Below are 19,803 nucleotides of genomic sequence, written 5' to 3' on the forward strand. Positions count from 1 at the left end.
TTATATGGATTGGGCCATTATTCCAGCCCAAATTATACTAAGTTGGGCCTGAGATGGGCTAATGTTTCGTTTTCACCAAGCAAACCAAAGCACTTTCTCTTTCATCTGAAAAATACAGAAGTTTCTGGGTTTAAAAGGGGTTTAGTTTTACAGTTTAAGAAGCTGAGAGAATTTCCAACCAATTGAAGGAATTTGTTTGATTGAAGCTGGTGAAAATGAGGAATTTGCTGGTATTTTTCTCACTTTTTTTTTTGGTTTTATATAATTTTTTGTAGGATATTATAACTGTTGTATATGATAGTGAATTAGTGATGAATTTATGCTGTTTATACAGAGGAAATTGCCAATCCTTGGTAAGAATTCATTGCTGTTACGCGCCGCGGCGACTGCTGCTTTGGGTTCTGGGGTTTTTTATGCAAATGCTGTTTCTGATTCTAACTCCAGTTGAGTTTCCCATTAATTTTGGTGTAATTTTTTTCAATAATTTGATTCGCAATTTTTTTTTTCCTCCCGTTGAATAATTATAATTTCGTTTGTGTATTGGAAGTTGGAACAACACAATTGTGATGATATTGAGCTACTCCTTAATTTTGGACCTTGAATTATTGTCAGTATAATTGCTATGAAGATTGAGGAGTGCATTTGTTTGAATAAAGTTAATTCAAGTGTGGCTTTTACAATTTTAACTGTCAGAAATTATCAAATAAGACAAGTTTACAAATATTAACAAGTTTAATGATCTTAATTTTGAATTGGGTTTCAATGTTTGACGCTGTATCCAATTCCTGATACTGAATTTCTAAAGAACGTGTATGTGTTGTTGCCGAATGAATATAGTAGTTAATTGCATGGTTTGACAAGGATCCTAATTCCTAAGAATTCTGAATGTTTTTTTTTTTTTTTTTTTTCTGGTTCTCCGAAAAAGGCAGGCTGCCAATTAAGGATTTTATGCTATGTTTGGAAGAGCGTAATATAAAATACTTTGTAATTATAAACTTTAATCCATGCCTGACGAATTTAATGTCACGAAACTTGGACAGATAGATCATTAGATTGGTAGTCGTTAAGTTATATATGTATACCCTATCAACTGTGTGCCACAATGTATAATACGGAGTATTTGTTAGTACTAATTTGAAATGCATTGCTTTTCTGTCCTCTGCTTCTTCCATGCTATTGCCAGTGGTTTTCTTTTTTCTTCACTTATGATATGGTTAATTAAGCCCTTTTCATTACCTTGCAAGTGTGTTGACTTTCCCTAAAACACAGGATTCCAAGTTTCTTTATCTCTTCCAACTAGAGGTGACTTATTATCGGTGCCATGGCGAGTTCCATTATTTACTCTTGGCCCCTCGATGCCTGATAAATCTACAGGTTTAGAATGCTTATCATACTCTATAGCCTGTGTTGTTTTTTAAATTTCAATAGTGATACCTTTTTCTCATCTTTGTATCATTCCTCTTGTCTAGCTGTGGGAAATGATCCCTATCCGCTGAATTTTTCTAGAGTTTCACCTGATCCTCCAGTACATACAAAAAACCAACCCTCTACTGATGGTTCTTCTCATTGTTCAAACTGTTTCACTAGAGACACCATTGCCAATGCAGCTGCCAAAGTTAGCCCAGCTGTTGTCAATCTGTCTGTACCAAAGGGTAAATTTATGGTTTCTCTATGCTCTATAAAGAGTTCCTCTACACTATAGTGAATTTGATTGAAATATTGATTGTTGCAGGAATATATGGATTAACTATGGGAAGGAGTATCGGTTCAGGAACCATTATTGATTCTGATGGTACTATTTTAACTTGTGCCCATGTGGTCGTGGACTTTCAGGGGGTGAAAGCATCATCAAAAGGAAATGTGAGTAATCTCATTCTTTTTTCTTCTTTAATTTCTGTGGTTTGATATGGCTCTTTTTTATATATTTAAGTAGTGTTTTTTCCCCCTCCTGATTTGGGTATATTATAGTAGGCGTTTCATCATTTTATACTTGAATTTTGTGATTTTAAATGCTGTTCGCAATAATAATCTGGCAAAGCTTTTGACTGCTTTTGGTCTATTTTTTGTGTCAAGGTGTTATTTTTGCTCTATTGACATAGCACTAGTGACTAATCAGTCTCTCTGATTAGTCATTCTGAATGGTTTTTGGGATCATAACTTTATGCCTGTATTTAGTGTGCTGTTGTATGACTGATGATAGTCTATATATATATATATATATATCCCTACCTTATAAAAAGTAGAAACATACTCTTATGAATAGTGTAATGCCAATTATACCCTTCAAAATGTGTATTTACATACATACCCTCATTAATATGTAGATGCTATTTTAATGAATAGTGTTTAAACAACTATACCCTCTAAAATATTTATGTACTTTTATGCTTTCATAAATGTTAGTTGTCTTGAACATTTATACCACCTAAATATAGTTGATTACATATTTTCTCTTATTGTTTTTTTTTAAGAAAAATTTCTCTTATTGTTAATTTAACTAATTTTGTGATTTAAAAGCCAAACCAAAAAAACCTTCAAGATATGGCTAGCTATGCGCGCGTTAGCTGCCCTAGTGTATATATATATATAGGGTCAAATTAGAAGTTTCTTAAAATGAGAAGGATTTAATGTGCATAATTTTTCCACTAAACGTGCATATTTTTTGGTGATGGTGTGAGAATTATTTTTGATTAAGTGATTATTGTTAGTAACTATTGCAGATTGAGGTGACCATGCAAGATGGTAGAACATTTGAGGGCACAGTATTGAATGCTGATTTACATTCTGATATAGCAATAGTAAAGGTCAAAACAAAGTCACCACTACCAGCTGCCAAACTTGGCTTGTCGAATAAACTTCGTCCTGGAGACTGGGTGATAGCAATGGGCTGTCCTCTTTCCCTCCAAAATACCGTGACATCTGGTATTGTAAGGTAAAGAAAAAGGAAAAAGAATAAAAGCTGTGTTGTTACTTCATGGTTGTATATATGTCACTGCATAGTAACTTAGTGGTTCAATATTTAAAGTAATACTGGTATTAAATTATACTTTGTATAAAGTATTGTTTCTTTCTTTTTTTTTATTATTTTTTTATTTTTATTTTTTAATTTTTATTTTTAATTGTCAACCACTTTACAGTTGTAAATTGTTTGGAGATGTTATCACTTTATGATCATATTTGATTGGTATTGTATCCTGCTAATGGCTTTCTTATTTTGGGTCTTAATTGCTTTCTGCATGGGGAAAATGCAGCTGTATTGACAGAAAAAGCAGTGATCTGGGTCTTGGTGGAATGAGAAGAGAATACTTGCAGACGGATTGTCCCATTAATATGGTAAGATTGGCTCGTTCCTGTTAGTGTTTATCCAATAAACACCCCCTAACATTTCTTGACAAGGAATTAAAGAGAAACAGGCTTGCATGTCCAGGTTAATTTCACTATTTCAGTGATTAATTGGTCCATGAACCTCTTGAAAACCATTAAAATAAAACTTTATTTATTGCCGCAGCATTTTTTGTTTGTCTAATACCACTTTAAGGGAATGTAACAAAGAGCCTAGCCTCTTGTACTTGGTTATTGCTGCATGCATCTCACCAGACCCACTTTCCCAGGAGTCTTGAATTCTTGATTGGATGGTCAGTGGTGACTGTTATATATTTGTTTTATTCCTCCGGTTAATGCGTAAACTCTTGTACCTTGTTTACAATAATAGGGAAATTCAGGAGGTCCTCTTGTTAATATGGATGGTGAGGTGGTTGGGGTTAATAACATGAAAGTGCTAGTAGCTGATGGATTGAGCTTTGCTGTGCCAATCGACTCTGTCTCTAAAATCATAGACCAATTCAAGAAAAAAGGGTATTGCATAAAATTCTTGAACTTATCTTACAAGCAACTCGTCACCCCAATTGAAAATTTGCTAGCTTTTCTCTTATGTTTTGTCATACTTATCTTGCATTAGCGTTGCTATTAATATCTCAGGATGATGTGCCACTGAATTTACTGATGCTGCAGGAGAGTTGTTCGTCCTTGGCTTGGACTCAAAATGATTGATCTCAATGACATGATCATATCTCAGCTTAAAGAGAGAGATCCAGTTTTTCCTAATGTCAATAGAGGCGTACTTGTTCCAATGGTAGGTTCAGGTTTCCTAAACCTGAAGCTTTATTTTTGCCCCATCTGTTTTTTTTTCTTTTCTTGTAGAGTTAGTATTTAAATCTCATGCTGACGCGCCCTTGAAATAACGTACTCATTGAGGTCGGATGAAAGATATGTTTATGCAAGATTTGCAAATTTGATAAAATATTTTATTTGCTAGATAACCTTACAATTAGCAATCGGGGCAAAAGTGTTATGGCATGTTTAAAAGAGGTTGTCAATTTGTCATTGTCTTGAAGATTAAGAACTGAGTAGAATTGCATCAAGCTTGGTCAGGCTCCTCATGGATGAGGATTAAATATTAGGTCTTCTTGTAGTTAAGATTAAATACTACATATGAGGAAGAACAACTTGTTCAGGATTGGAATCTATGAACAGATGGCTGCTTGGTAATAATCCATTTTCCAATGTCACATTTTTTATACATGTACCAATGTTCATGTAATTGGTAGTAAAGGTATGTAGAATAGTCACTATACTCAACTAACTCAAGGCTAAAAGAAATGCTATGAATTGTGGTTGAGATTGCTAGTAAAGGTGTGTTAAATAGAGTCACTAAACTTGCTCAAGACTAGGTAACTGAGGTATTCCTGCTAACCTAAATTTTTAGTAGAGGGCCTGAGGGTAATGAGAATAATATGAGGGTCCTCATTGTGAAATTATTATTTTACTGAAAGTTCTCGTTAACTCTTATGTCTAATGGTCACAGAGTTGTTCTAGCATTGGAATCACTTTTCTGAGGGATAGTTTTGAAATGAGGGCAAAAGTCAACCGGGTGGTTTTAGACATATTCAGCTATGTTAAAGGAGTATTGCCTGGAAATCCCCTCCACCCTTTGCACTTCTATATTCATCTCGTTGGGGGCCATTTTGATTGCTGTTATTTTGTTGCTTCTTTGACTCTCCCACCCCTCACCAACTGCTCTCAACAACTTGAGAGTACCTGTGAATTTTTTCTCCTCAAACCAGCTAATTTCATCTTTGTGCAATTGTCATCCGAGTTCACAGTGCAAATGTCTTGCATTGTATGCCATTGAAGTGGATTCATTAGTTTTGTTGTAGAAGGAAAATCTTTCGAACAATATCAGTTGTTAGTGTCACGTCATGGAGCAGTCTGCATCCTCTCCTGATTTTTTTTGCGTCCACAATTGCCACTTGTAACTAATACTACCTGAAGTTTTGAGTTCCAGTCACTTTGCTGGAAGCATTTACAAGTAACCCTGGTGGAATCTGTGGGTGCATTTCATGCATTAGCTATGTCTCTAAGTTGCACTGAGGTGTATGTGGTTGGCAGTAGATGGAGCAGTGGGAAAAGGAAGTGCTTGGTAGCAATTGTAGCGTTGTCTAGTGATGCCGGACTTTAGATATTACCAACTCTTGTCTCAGATTGTTCAAGTAAATAATAAGTATAGAAGTATAATATTATGAACTATCTTGAATTTACGATGAGGAATTTAGCTCCCATCTTCCACAAGTCTTTGCTGTTAAGTTGTGCATCTTGTGTTATAGTTGGGTTTCAAAATTGGGTGTCCTAGCTGAGTTAAGTTGTGCTCCCATCATTCACAGAACCTTTTTTGCACTTGCATAATTGACAATTTCTTACTTTACCCACCTCCTCTTCCTATTTGGTCATTTGATCTCTAAAATTGGAGAATTTTTTAAATCTTTGGGAATAAATTATAACTTCACCAAGTTTAAAGGCTATGTGATTAGATGCATCAAGGTTTTTGTGTAGGTCTGGGAAAAGGGAATAATACATGAGGAAAAGTGTTACAATAGCTTATTATATGTGCACTTGCTAATTGCTATGTCATGGAGCAAACTCTTGGTTGATTTTTATATAGCATTATTATTAGCCTCATATATTAGGCAATGTTTTCATTTGCTTTAGATGTTTGAAAAGTTTAACTGTAATCTGTGGTCTACGTATCTGACAGGTTACTCCAGGCTCTCCTGGAGATCATGCTGGATTCCGGCCAGGAGATGTTGTCACTGAATTTGATGGAAAACCTGTTGGAAGCATTAAGGAGGTACTACTCTCAGGCATTTATAGCTCTACTTGAAGCAATAAAATATCGTTATTTTTTTAATAACAAGCCTGAAGAGCTGCTGAACAGTAAGTTGATTATTGTTCTTTGCATTATGACAGATTATTGACTTAATGGACGATAAAGTGGGGAAGCCGGTAAAGGTGGTTGTGAAGAGGGCAAACAATGCTGAGGCAACCTTAACCGTGACCCCTGAGGAAGCAAATCCAGATATGTAACTCTGACAGAGCACAATCACCAGCTTCTTCCAGGAAAAATAAAGGATTCAAAGGAAGAATTGTTGAAAATAGTGCATTTTCTTCAGCATTTTTGTTCTAGAGTGAATGTAGTTGCTGAGGTGGTCGGATTTATTTCCAAAATCCAAGTGCAGACTTAAAAACGTTTATCCCAGCCTTTTTCACTACAGTATCAATTGATTTACTCGTACTTCTTAGGGAGGAGAGCATATATATTTCTGTAAAATAAATTACTACCTCCGTAACAATTTCATATTATTTGCAACGATTAGACACTTTCCCTCTCTACTTTATGTCAAATCGTTGCAAATAATATGTAACGGAGGTAGTATAAAAATTTCAATCAACTGTATCATTACTTTCACACTACCATGTACGAAGTAATTCATATTACAATGATTCAAAAGCCTTTTGTTGGAGCACATGTTTCTGCTTTGTCCAATTGAAGAATCATAGAAGGGTTGGAATCTGCTAGTTTCTCCACCTGAACCCAACACAGAGAGACAGTTAGCACTGCTGGACTGTTAGTTTCACCATTTAGGCTATGCTCACTACAATTTTGTTCAATCAAATATTTGCTTAGTTTAGAAATTAACCAACAAGATTTAATTAGGCCATACTATGTTTTTTTTCTTTATTTTTCCTCTCCCTAAAATAAAAAATTACTTCGTATGAAATATACTTCATATTTGAAAATATAATCATTGACATCTCATTCAATATTTTTTCCCACCTTTTTTCCTCCTTATTGGCATAGCAAAGTGAAGCAAAAAGATATTAGTTTATCACTTCCATGCAAGCACCAAGGATCCCAATTCTGGGAGGCTTTTGTAAATTGTAATCATACAAAGGCTAGTTTTAACAAATTGTGACCACAGTACATAAAATAAGTATATTTCTCTGTCACGACTAATTATTAAGTTATTGCACTTTAAATATGTACAAAGCGATGAACTAACCGCCGACAAGTGACAACAAACTTGTATACATATTTACATTTTATCTAATACGAACCATTAAAGGTAAGATTGTAGGAACAAGAACAGGAAAGGAAGAAGATGCGAAAGAGAAACATGAACATGTGAGATTCTATTATTTGGAGTAAGCATCTCTAACGTCAACTTTCAGAGGTCTGTTCTGGCTTCAGAAAGTCACGATATTCCAGCTGCCTCATCTCTCCTCCAGATTCAGGATCAAATTCACATCGGTAAAAGCTGAATTCAAAGAAGTCCACCACTTAGAATACAGTAATTGCAAGAGTAAAATCAAACAGTACAGATACAATCATCTTAATATTCCCAGTAATAGCAGCTACTGTATAAACTATTCCGCAATTCCATCAATGATATCAGCTAGTTCCCTCTATAACATGCAAAATGCAATTCAGTTATGAATAAATTTCAAATTATAGCAGACAAATTCAATTCGATGCCAATTCCAGCAGCCATATGTTTTATTACTACCAGTACGAGTATAAGACAAGACTGAAATTACCATTTCTGACTTTGTAAACAATTAAAAAGAGCAATAAAACAGATAATGGGCAAAAAGGCTGCTTTACATTAACTCCCTCATTCATAAAACCATAATGGTAAAATCCTTATTACCTACAACCTTTTGAAAGAAAAGAACTATGCTCAAATTCACAGTGTTGGACATTATGATGCCAGCCTCAGTCTTCTCTTATCATTTAGGAAATCAAAAATATTGCTACCAACGACATTGAACAATCGGGGGATGGCTAGTGGAGTTTCAAATAGTCAAGCAATAATACTACTCCAGAATAAAAAGATGATGAAGAAAACATGATTAAACAATTTACCTTCCATCCATTCCCACTATCACAACTGTGTTCTCTTGTTGGCCAAAGGAAACAATGTACTGAGTACCTTCTTGCAAGTGAAACTGGGCCATTGACCACTCTGAACTAAAATATTTAGGCAATACACCTGCAAAAACAGATAAACCAAAAACACTCAGAAAAAATAAATGAAAAACCATATAATATACCCCTTGAATAACTCATGTAGCTTCAAAATGCACAGGTAGTCTAACTTTTTAAGTCAATTCAATGTTCAAATGTCTGCAATACTTTCCAGTTTTGTTGAATGCCTTATCTTACTAAGATACTAACAGCTCCTGTTTTTCTTCAAAAATACTACTCCCACTTTCCCTAGACCCTAGAATTCTTCAGGTAAGGAAAATCACTAAAAGTGCATACAAAAATTGAGAATGGATATAACTTGAAATAGAAGAGCAGATCACTTTAAGACATCCAAAAGAGAAAAACATCATGAATATTCATGCGAAGTGTGTAAATGTACACTATATTTACACGAAATATCTTATTCCTTGAATAATGGCTGACCACATCTCTTACTACAGGCTTTTTTAATATGCACTTTAACAAGCCAATAACACATTTAACTTAGTGGCTCTCAACACCATGTAGGGGAACATGGATTAGAAGAGAAGATGATAGTCATGATACCCTGGATATCCTGGTACAAGCTTCAGGTTAAAAGAAGGTTAGCAACATGGAGAAGATTGTACCTTTCATAAAAGAGATGGATGATATAGGGGAACGTGGAGAGCTTGGTTGCTCAGGAGGACTCTGCAAACCACTGTTTCCGGGAGATCCTGGTTCAAGCTTCAGGTTAAAAACATGAATGGTCCCCCTGTCACTTGATGCTGCTAGCCATCGCGCATTAGAAGAGAAAGCTAAGCTCTGTATCTCTGCTCTGTCAGTTCCCCTTCTAACCTATATAAAATAACACACCATACAAGTTCAGAACTGATGATAATGTAGTCGGTAAACAGCCTTTTGCATATGTATGCAGAAAAAGACTTTCTGATAACCATCACATATGCTAATATAAATGGAGAGAGATAAAAAAGGCTAACTCTTATATGATTCACAGAAAATGCATGTGACACGTGTGAATTTAAAGGGATAAAATGCAGATAGATGAACCTGAAAGCAACTCAAACTTACTGCAGCTCTCAATTCCCCTTATCACTCTTAATTATTCCTTGTTGACAAGCCCACTATTAACTATGTCAGTGAATAATAGATAATTCTTAACAAACCAATATCACCATTCACCATACCGGAGATCTAATGGTTGAATGTCTTAAATGCATAAATACCCTCACATAACAAATTAACCAAACTTCACTCACAATTGATTTGCAGAACACTATAAGTCACCCCAATGAATTTACAATTGTATAGCCCAAAACACCTTTGCCAAGACCACTTCGCACCAAATAAGCACTAGTTTACCCAGACGCATTTTAAATGACAACACCACACAGGCAAACTAACAGGTACAGGGCATTATAATTTGACCTTTCAAAGGGATTCTAAATAAAACTTATAACAAGAATCAACAAGCATTCGATACGTTTCATATACAGGAGATGAAACATAACTTAATTCAGAGTATAAAACAAGACAAATAACTACTGCAGAAAATCTACAAGCTCAACTCAAACCATGATCACAAATAATCTCAGCTCAGCTCAGGTCAACTCAAATCACATTCAGTGTACAAAATATCACAAATGATCTCACTTCCAAACAGGTATTAGGCATTGACAATCATCAACTAGCTAGTTAAATTCTTGGGAAGTGATTCGCATAAATCAAATCCCGTCTACATCATTGCCCTTCACGAGTACACGAATCAATCAATCAAGACAACAAATGACAAGTCTACCAAAACCCAAACAACAATCAAGCTAAAACAATCAAAGACAACAAATCAAAAAATGAAAAATACCTCTTGCAACAAAGAACCATCCAAAGTATTGAAAACCCTAACCAAAGTCCCCTTACTACTAGCAGTAGCAACCAACCTCCCATCCTGAGTCAAAGCCATGGAAGCAATCCTCGAATCATGAGCCATAACAAACTTAGTCCTCTTAGACCCATAATGCTCAACCCGAATCTGACCCTTTTGCAACCCAGGACAAACAAGAACAATCGAATTCGACAAACACGAAACCTCACACAAACCCTTAGGGTTAGCCACCGTTTCAATCTGATGCAAGAGCTTCAAATCAGCAAAATTATACACAAAAATCTTATGCAAAAGCACAACAACAATCCGATCACGACGAAGACGAACAGACTTAACATCAGATCGAAACGAAAGCTCCCCGATGCAGCAGCAACGATGATCATCCCAAAGCATGACTTTGTGAGGTGGGAAGTTGGGGTGGGGTCCACCACCGACTAAGGCGAGGATGTTGCAGCGAAAGAGCATGTGAACGAGGGAGAGAGAGTGGGAGAAGGTGCGGTTGAAGATGGGGCGAAAAGGGTGGGTGTTGAAGATGAGGAAGCCGGAGTTGGTGGCGGCGGAGAAGCAGGTTGAGTCTTGGTTGAAGGAGAGAGAGAGGAGTTGAGGTGGGGTTGAAGAGGAGGAAGGTGGTTGAGGTGGTTGAGATGGTGGGGGTGGAGGAGGTGGGGAGGAGGGCATGGTGGAGGGGAAGAAGGGGAGAGAGAGGAGGAAGGAGGAGAGGAGAGAGAGAATGTGGTGGGTGAAACGGTAGTAGAGGAGGATGAAGAAAGCTATGGTTTCTGGGTTAATGGAGGTTGCTTGAAGAAGATAACAATGGCGGTTGAGGTGGTGGAGAGAGATGAGAAGGAAATTTAGATTGGAGGAAACTTGGAGATGAAGGTGAAGAAGGTGAAGGTGAGATTTTAATGTATTGGGTCCCACTTTTGTTGATTGCACGTATTCTGTCTTTTTTTTTTTTTTTTTTTTTTTTTTTTGGACAAGATGAATAGATGATTGAATTTTCTAAAGGTGATCAATCGCTAAACCTTTTTTTTTTATTTTAGGTCAAGTAATGAAATTTCATCCCAAAACTATGTCAAGAAGATGGACTCTCAAACAAAAGGTTGTATAATTCAGTGAACAATCGGAGATTGGGTTTCACCGTCAGATCTAGTTTCTCATCATCATAGTTATTTTAAAGAGGATTTTTACTTGGTTAAAAAAAAAAAAAAAAGGATTTTTGTTGAATTTAGATTGTATTTTACTTTTCTATAAGGTTTATTGTAGATGTTGTATGACTTTTAATTAATGAAATTTTATCTTTTCCCTACAAAAAAATAATACAAGTAGACCCTTTATTTTACTAGGGTATGCTACGCGCGCGATGCGCGCGGAGGGGCTAGCTCTTACGGAGAATTTGTATTGGCATGTATTTATACGGTTGGTTTGGGTGGTAGACCTGATAATTTTAATACGTACACTATCTGGTTTATGTGTCTATGTGGTGAATTTGTAGAATATTATAAGAAAGCCACCAAAATCTTTTAAGACAATTATTTTTTAAAACTCTAAAAAGTTTGATAGTGTTATTTCAAAATTATTTATTAAATAATATTTAATTGATTTACATCCCTTCATATTTTTAGCGCCGAGTGTTAGTTTAGAACTCTTAATTGATGTGTATGTTTCAATAATACTTAGTGTAATATTTTTAGCGTGTTTTTCTTCAAATGTTTTTTTTTGTGAGCTTTGGACCTGTGGTCATATGGACTATGGAGTAATAATATGTAAAATGTTGCAGCTAAAAACTTAATAATGTATATTTTTTCCTCTTAAATTCTCTCAATAATTAATACCAACTATTTTTTTTTCCTACCATCTGATTTCCGTTGATTGGATTTTTAAGTTCTTTATACCTCTTGATAACATACGTATGCTCAAATATCACTGTACTATTTAATATGAATCTCATTCAAATTCTATAACGTTTTTTATATGTACATTTCAAAAGCTAATAAACTTTAACGATAGTTGTAATTAAAGGACAACAAGATAGTAAATAAGAAGAGCAATTACAAAAGAGTAAAAATAATAAGTATCTTGGTTATAAACCGTCTCTTTGTATATACAATTTTTTTTGCTTTTTAAATAATAATAATAATATCATATGAAGTGTAAAACATTAGAATTTTTTTATTAAAAAAATTAATTGATGATATATGAATAAAGAAAAAAGGCATTAAATATATTAATGATAGTAAACATATTAATGAGGGTAAAAAAGTAAATACACATTTTACACACAATTTGGTACACATTTTTGAGGATATAATCGGTAGCATACTATTCCTAAGAGTTATTTTCTACTTTTTATAAGGTAGGGAGTTTTTCTTCCCGTCAAAAAAAAAAAAAAAACACACACACACACACACACACACACACTTTTTCTTTATTAATCTGGCTTGCATGGACCCGGTCCACATTAACTTAATGTGGACCGAAGCCCGTCAGTCCATTAGTGACATATACCCAGCCAAAAATCCATGGTCGTTCTTTTTTACTTCCTTATTGACTTCTTCCCTCTTGCTCTGCTCTCAATCAATTTAGGATAATTTTCTCTCTCTTCTCAAACAATTTTGGGGATTTTTTCTCTCTCCTCTCAATATTTTTTCAAATTCTGTATTCCAAGAGATTTAAATCAATATATATATATATATATATATATATATATATATATATATATATATATATATATATATATATATGAAGGCAATGTACAATTACAATCATTATTCAACTTCGATTTGATGCAATTTAAAGCAATTACGAAGGTAAACATCAACATATTTGTTAAAATTCGTTCTAATTATACAAAATTTATTGATTATTGTTATTAATTGTAATGTTAGAAAACTTAAATAATCTTTCAATTGAATTTGAAATTCAACAAGAAGATTTCTTGGAATAATGGACTACTTTAATTGTAGATTGAGATTTTTTATATATATTTTTTTTAGGAAAAGCTCGTGTAGAGATTTGTTATAATCAGTTTTTATTTTTTATAATCAGTTTTGTATCAGTATAATTAGTTTTACAACTCAATTAGTTTGATATAATATCATCACTTTTATTTCTTATAATCACTTTTAATTTTTTATAATCACATTTAGTTTGATATAATCACTTTTTATTTTTTAATAATCACATTTAGTTTGATATAATTACTTTTTATTTTTTTATAATCACATTTAATTTAATATAACAACTTTTTATTTCTAATAATCACATTTAGCTTGATATAATCACTTTTTATTTCTTATAATCACATTTGGTTTGATATATTCGCTTTTCATTTAGTTTACTCCAATTGATGATTGTTATCCTCTTCGTTTACTCCAATTTGATGAAATTCCACTTCTAATTATGACCGCCATTGTTGATTTTGATGAATTTCCTCCTCTCGTCTTCACCATTGTTGAAATATAAATTAAATACAGAGAACATCAAAGGAGGAGAGAGAAAAAATTACTGTAATAATTTGTTACAGAGGAGAGAGAAAATCAAACAGAAAAGACAAAAGAAAGAAAGAGCTTGTGATTAAAGCTTCCAAAAAAAGTGTGATATTGACCGGGTTTATTTTAGCCTTTGTACTTTTTCTTTAGGTATAACCTGAACTCAGCCCGAACAGATCCGAATGCCCACCAAGCTAGTTACCTTTTGTGAGATTAGACATGAGATTTGAAATTAAGGCTTAACCCAACCCGAATAGTTTATCACCTCTAAAATTTACTTAGTACGAGTATAGTTTTTTTTCCTTAGATAATCTACTTCCTCGGTTTTTTCAAGTACGACAAAGTACAAAGTAAGATTAAAGCAGGGTACTAGGCCAAAGATTCATACAAAACTTCATGTCTCGACATAACCAGTAGAATGAATAGTTAGCCATAGTATATGACACAGTGTAAAAACGGAAAAATTGCCGGGAATAATCCGACCTTTGGCACATCCGCCCAAAATAATCCCACCTTTCGATTATTTTTAAATAATCCGACCTTTATACGCAATCCGCTATCAATGGTCCCAACCGGTCAACTAACTTGTTGTAACAAGTTACGTACAACGTGTGGGGCTTGTGATTGGTCGATAAATTTAAAACAAAAAATAAAAATAAAAAAGTTTAATTTTCTTAAGAAATTTTTTTAAAAAATTAATTGATTATGTTGGAAAAGCCCCACCAACCCTAGCCACCCTCCCCGCCGCCGCCTGTTCCTGCCGGCCAGATGCCGGACTCCCCTACCCCGCAGCGTCGACCGCCCAGACCCCCTCCCCCAGTGCTGACGCCTCCTGACCCTCTCCCCTGAACCTCCAACCTCCATCCCACCGCCATGAAAACCCAACCAACCCCCAACCTCGAAAACCCCTTCTCCGTCCAATTCCCGGCCCCTTCTCATTCCCCTGTTCCCAGCCTTGAAAATCCATGTTCCGATAATTCGATATTGGCAGATTTCCCCTTCCCCCAATCTGATTTCGGTCTCCCTCCCCTTTCCCCGGCTCGAGTTCGACCTCCCTTGCATTCCCCCGCCACGATTTCGATAGTCCCTCACTTTTCCTTCCTCAAATTTGGCCGCCCAAAACACACCCACCATAGCGACGGCGACGACGCAAGCTCCGATCTGATTGTTGCTGCAATTCGATGAGTATCGGCAGTGGCTGGGGTTGGTGGAGGTGGTGGTTGGCTGGCTGCGTTGTTGTTTGTTTTTTTTTTTAATTTCAATTTTTGTTTAATTTAAAATTTTAGACAAATTGTATGTTGACACGTGTACTTTATACCCGAAATTTTTTTTTACCTTTTTAACCGGTAATCGGTCAATTAGGACCATTGGGAGCGGATTAAGTATATAGGTCGGATTATTAAAAAATAATCCAAAGGTGGGATTATTTTGAGCGGATGAGCCAAAGGTCGGATTATTCCCGGCAATTTTTCCGTGTAAAAACAGTATATGAGGTTGAGGCTAATTCGAATTTCAAATGTTTTGTGGAATCAAGCTCCATAATGGGTATTTTGGAGTAGGAATACTCTTACCCTTTCCCTTGTACCTAGCCAACTAACTCTGATTGAGAAAACATCTTATAAGTTTCGGCCTGATAGGATCATTCTCCTTACCAACCCCCCCCCCCCCCCCAAAAAAAAAAAAAAAAAAAAAAAAAAAAAAAAAAAAAATAATAATAATAATAATAATAATAATTGTAGGAAGGATTAGAATAATTTGCAAAGTATATATTTTGGAGTTTTGTTTGATCTCATGAGTTATGATAGTCATGATTCATGAGATACAAACCTAAAATATGTTATCACTCCATATAATTACCATATTTGTTCGTTAATTACTAACTAGTGGGTTATTGATTGTTAAACCTGGTTATATTATTGGTTGGGTTGACTAGTTGCTTATAATAGAAGTTTTGACAAGTTGGTTAGCATGTTTATTTAAGGAGGTTGTCAGGTTGGCTACAATACAAGGACTTGTAAACGTGGGTTAACTGCAAAACAGAAGAAGAATTCTATTGCTCCATGACTCCATCATAGTCATCAAAGAGCATTGTCAACCAGGAGAAGAAAAGAAAGGATGCATCAATATCATATAAGAAGCTAAAGCATGTATAATGATTTAAGCATAGTTAATGGTTTTTTTTTTTTTTTTTTTTTTTTTTTTTTTTTTTTTTTTTGTTGCAAAACTTATAGTTAATCCTTATTATAGTTCTAAAAGGTGTAATTAGAAATAATAATGTCATTTTTTGTGCACATGTTAAACTTGTTTTTGAATCTTAAGTAACACAGGTGCTTTATTTGGTGCAAATAAATATCAAATTTTAATTATAAATATTTGTTGTTAATTTTAAAGTCACATTACATCTACATTATTATTATTATTATTATTATTATTATTATTATTATTATTATTATTATTATTATTATTATTATTATTATTATTATATCTCAAAAACAAACGTCATACAACCTACAATAAATTAGTGGGAAGCCGAGATACAATCTGGGCCCCCACTCCTCTAGCAATAGCAAAGCCTACCCTAGTGAAAATATGAGCTGCAGCACGAGCCCCAATGTCTTGCGTCGTCGAGAACCTCTGAATCCGCTTCAACAACGCAACAGCCTCCTTCTCTAATTCCCCGAGCAAAGAAAAGGAGAAGGGAATGAAACCATATCCAATCGCCAGACAACGAGCTTCATACTTAACCCGCTTTCGATGAGCCGCATCAGCCACAACCCGTCCCGGAACAAAGTCTGAAAGCCCTGTTTGTGTCAATGGTGAAGACCCTGTCAAGTCAACACACACTATTATTATTATTATTATTATTATTATCATCATCATCATCATCATCATTGTACCTTTCGAATCTAGAATTTTTTTAAAGAAAATTTAAACAATTTCTAAAACTCGAGGGATATTTCGCACATTAAGTTTATGTCCTTAACATCAAACTAACAAGTTACTCAAGGTATCCCGTACAAGAATATTATTCCTCAAGTGTACTCATGAATTTTGAAATCTATAAGGGTCTATCGTGAATTTCGTGACTCTCCACCTTGTGAAAATACCGTAAAAAAAAACTATAACATATTTAATTTACCTCCAAATTAAATTGGGTATATTATGTGGTTGCATACGATCATCACCAATCATCCACCATCCGTGGATGATGCAGTGCTGAAAGCCATATTACCAAGACGACCGACCGAAGTCATCATCTGCAATCTTTCGCCTTCTTTACAAACTGAAATTACAAGTATAATTATTAATTATTTAATGACGTCATATTATTTGATGGAATAGGAGCTTTTACTATCCCATTAAAAAATCTAGCATTTTTTTTAATAGATGGATTCAAACAATATTAAGAAATTACATTATAATTATTCATAAATTAACAAATTACGTTAAACTGCACATCATATAATTTTAATATATAAAGCTAAACTTTTAGCCAGGTCACGAGACAACGATACTTGGCGTTCCAACTTTTCGCCAAGTGTCATGCCACATAGGCAACAATTAAAAATAAATATGACATGTAAGATTTATTTAGATATATTTTTATGAATAAAAAAGTAGTATTTTTATTAAGATAAAAACTTGGATAGATTTTATAGGATAAAAAAAAGGTTAGTTGACAATTTTATTGTAGAGCATAATTCGACATTTAAATGACAATCAAACAAAACAGAGAGATATGAATTATAAAGAATCACCCAACCATTATCAAGCTGAACCCCTCTTACTGTGACCTTTTCGCCATTGTTGTTTCTAGGATATGTTGGAAATCCATCATCATTAGTTGTTGTCTGATTTGAATTTTTTTTTTTAGGGAAAGCATGCTTACAGGTTGCTTTTTAAGAACAGTTTTGGTGATTGTACTCCTACTTTTGATCATCCTGGTAAAGGTATTTTTTATATTTGGATCAAAATATTGGATTTCTTGAAATGGGTTTCAATTAATCTAATGGGTTATATATATTTTTTTTTTTGATTTTCAGGTTCAGAAAATGGCGCCACTGGTAATATTTCTGATCATACAGGTAATGGGGTTAACTTAATGGAATTTAATTTTTTTTTTTTTTTTTTTTTTTTTTTTTTTTTTTTGCACATACAAGAACATTGAGGATTCAAATATCCATAAGAACCATGCATCATATGCTTAAGAACAATTTTTCGTAAGACTGGATCACTTGTAGCCGGAATCTCTGCACATACAAGCTTGTATATTATATACCCCCTCCGTCCCAAATTACACGCAACGTTTTGACTTTTTACACTATTCACACATCTCACTTTGACCATCTTTTTTAGCTTTTATATAAAAGCCAATGTAATCATGTAATATATTGTTGGGTCTATTTTAATGTATAGTTTCTTAATATAAAATTTAAAAGCTTATATAATTATATAATAAAAGATATTAACGGTCAAACATGTGCATCGGCAAGCGTGTCCAGTCAAAATGCTGCAAGTAAACTGGGACATAGGGAGTAGCACATCTTTGACACATATAAAATTATTAGATAAGTACATGTGCGTTGCACGGTGATAAGTACACGTGCGTTGCACGGTGATAATTTAATTACTATGATTTTTAGATTTTCTATGTGAAGAAAATGTGACTTTCTTAGTTATTTTATTTAGTGAATAATTGATATTTTTTTAATTGATTATTTTATACAATAAATATTATTTACACAAGTATTTTTAAGCCTTAAATCTAGCAAAATAATTTCCTAAAATACACTAATAAGGTCCGAAACTTTGAGCTATGGAAGCTCAATATTTTCGGCCCTCTTGGTTGATTATTGTAGGAATTATTTTGGTAATTTGTATCTTTAGTTATCTTTCTTAAAAAAATATTTTTTTTTTAATTTTTATTTCCAATCTTTTGAATATTTGATCATCTTATTTTCCTACTTTATATCTTCCTTGATTATTCTCCAATCAAACCTCTTTTGCCATATTATTTTTCAAGACAAAACACTTTCCTTAGTTTTATTATTCTTAGTCTCATTAATATTAAAACTTTCCATAATCCTTCTACACAAGTACTAAATGCAGTACAAAATAACCTAAATGCAGGAATTATTTATTTATATGAAAATAATAAAAGACTAAAATACCGTTATTCAATTTTTAGAACTCAATATATCATTTTAACTTGAACGTAAAATTCAACTTAAAAAATTCTCCATTTGTACGGTCTACCTCTGCTAATCCCATGACATTTTGCTAATCCCAAAAATTTTTGCTAATCCCACAAATTTCACATTCATTTTCCCTCCCATCTAAGGTAATTTATATGTAATTTTGTTCTTATTGTATAATATTTTTTTTTTCCGGGGGTTAATACAGACCCCCGGAAATCTGATCTGGGGGGGGTATCGTTGACCCCAAAAATTTTATCCGGGGGGGTACTGTTGACCTCAGAAATCTTATTTGGGGGGTACCATTGACCCCCAGAATTCTGATTCGGGGGTACTGTAATACTGTTGACCCCCGAGAACACATCCCGACACCCTGACATGCCCCAGAATAGAATTGTATAATGTGAAAATTTTATTTTGTTTGATTGTTCATCTATAAATTAAATTTTACGAAAAAAACGAATAAAACACATAATTTTCATACCTCAAACAAATCGTCATAATGCACTTCATTATTGTCCATCAATTTGTATAGCATTGAATATTACATAAGATAAATAACGGTAGGGATGATTATATTGTTAAGAGTGTAAAGAATAAAATAAAAAAAGGGCGAAATTGGAATATAATCATTTTTTAAAAATTAACTTATTCTGCATTTAGGTAAAATTGTTCCTTCATTTAGTACTCCCCTTCTTTTATTCTTTTCCCCAAGTAATTGCTTAATTCTTTTTACAATAATTATTCCTATATTCTCCTACCATAATTCATTTATCTATTTTCAAGTATTATTATTACTATTATCATTATTATTATTATTATTATTATTATTATTATTATTAAACATTAATTATAATTATTAAATATTAATTA

The 19,803-nt window shown here is 33.8% G+C and overlaps 2 protein-coding genes across 2 annotated transcripts; one reads left to right on the top strand and one right to left on the bottom strand.

Annotated features, from left to right (window-relative positions):
• The first annotated feature begins 99 nt into the window (after nt 1-99).
• LOC145605379 (putative protease Do-like 14) lies at nt 100-6,855 on the top strand. The gene is made up of 11 exons (XM_081661424.1): nt 100-230; nt 335-443; nt 1,270-1,374; nt 1,470-1,652; nt 1,733-1,860; nt 2,721-2,932; nt 3,252-3,333; nt 3,713-3,855; nt 4,012-4,132; nt 6,092-6,184; nt 6,304-6,855. The coding sequence occupies exons 1-11, from the start codon at nt 216-218 to the stop codon at nt 6,418-6,420; spliced, it is 1,308 nt and encodes a 435-aa protein (XP_081517550.1). The 5' UTR covers nt 100-215; the 3' UTR covers nt 6,421-6,855.
• Nucleotides 6,856-7,320: 465 nt separating this feature from the next.
• LOC145604541 (autophagy-related protein 18a-like) lies at nt 7,321-11,195 on the bottom strand. The gene is made up of 4 exons (XM_081660427.1): nt 10,224-11,195; nt 8,992-9,199; nt 8,261-8,387; nt 7,321-7,652 (listed from the first exon to the last, which is right to left on the bottom strand). The coding sequence occupies exons 1-4, from the start codon at nt 10,920-10,922 to the stop codon at nt 7,556-7,558; spliced, it is 1,131 nt and encodes a 376-aa protein (XP_081516553.1). The 5' UTR covers nt 10,923-11,195; the 3' UTR covers nt 7,321-7,555.
• Between the last annotated feature and the right edge of the window lie 8,608 nt (nt 11,196-19,803).

This window comes from Chenopodium album, chromosome 22 (genome assembly GCF_948465745.1).
Source record: "Chenopodium album chromosome 22, dcCheAlbu1.1, whole genome shotgun sequence".
Taxonomy (NCBI): domain Eukaryota; kingdom Viridiplantae; phylum Streptophyta; class Magnoliopsida; order Caryophyllales; family Amaranthaceae; genus Chenopodium; species Chenopodium album.

What these genes read in the sequence shown, in the direction of transcription:
- LOC145605379 (XM_081661424.1), top strand. An exon ending in GATGCCTGATAAATCTACAG is followed by an intron (nt 1,375 to 1,469) that starts GTTTAGAATGCT and finishes CCTCTTGTCTAG; the next exon opens with CTGTGGGAAATGATCCCTAT. An exon ending in AAGCATCATCAAAAGGAAAT is followed by an intron (nt 1,861 to 2,720) that starts GTGAGTAATCTC and finishes TAACTATTGCAG; the next exon opens with ATTGAGGTGACCATGCAAGA.
- LOC145604541 (XM_081660427.1), bottom strand. Translation starts at nt 10,922, where the DNA reads ATGCCCTCCTCCCCACCTCCTCCACCCCCACCATCTCAACCACCTCAA. An exon ending in ATCCATCTCTTTTATGAAAG is followed by an intron (nt 8,388 to 8,991) that starts GTACAATCTTCT and finishes CTGTTTTTGCAG; the next exon opens with GTGTATTGCCTAAATATTTT. An exon ending in ATAGTGGGAATGGATGGAAG is followed by an intron (nt 7,653 to 8,260) that starts GTAAATTGTTTA and finishes CTTTGAATTCAG; the next exon opens with CTTTTACCGATGTGAATTTG.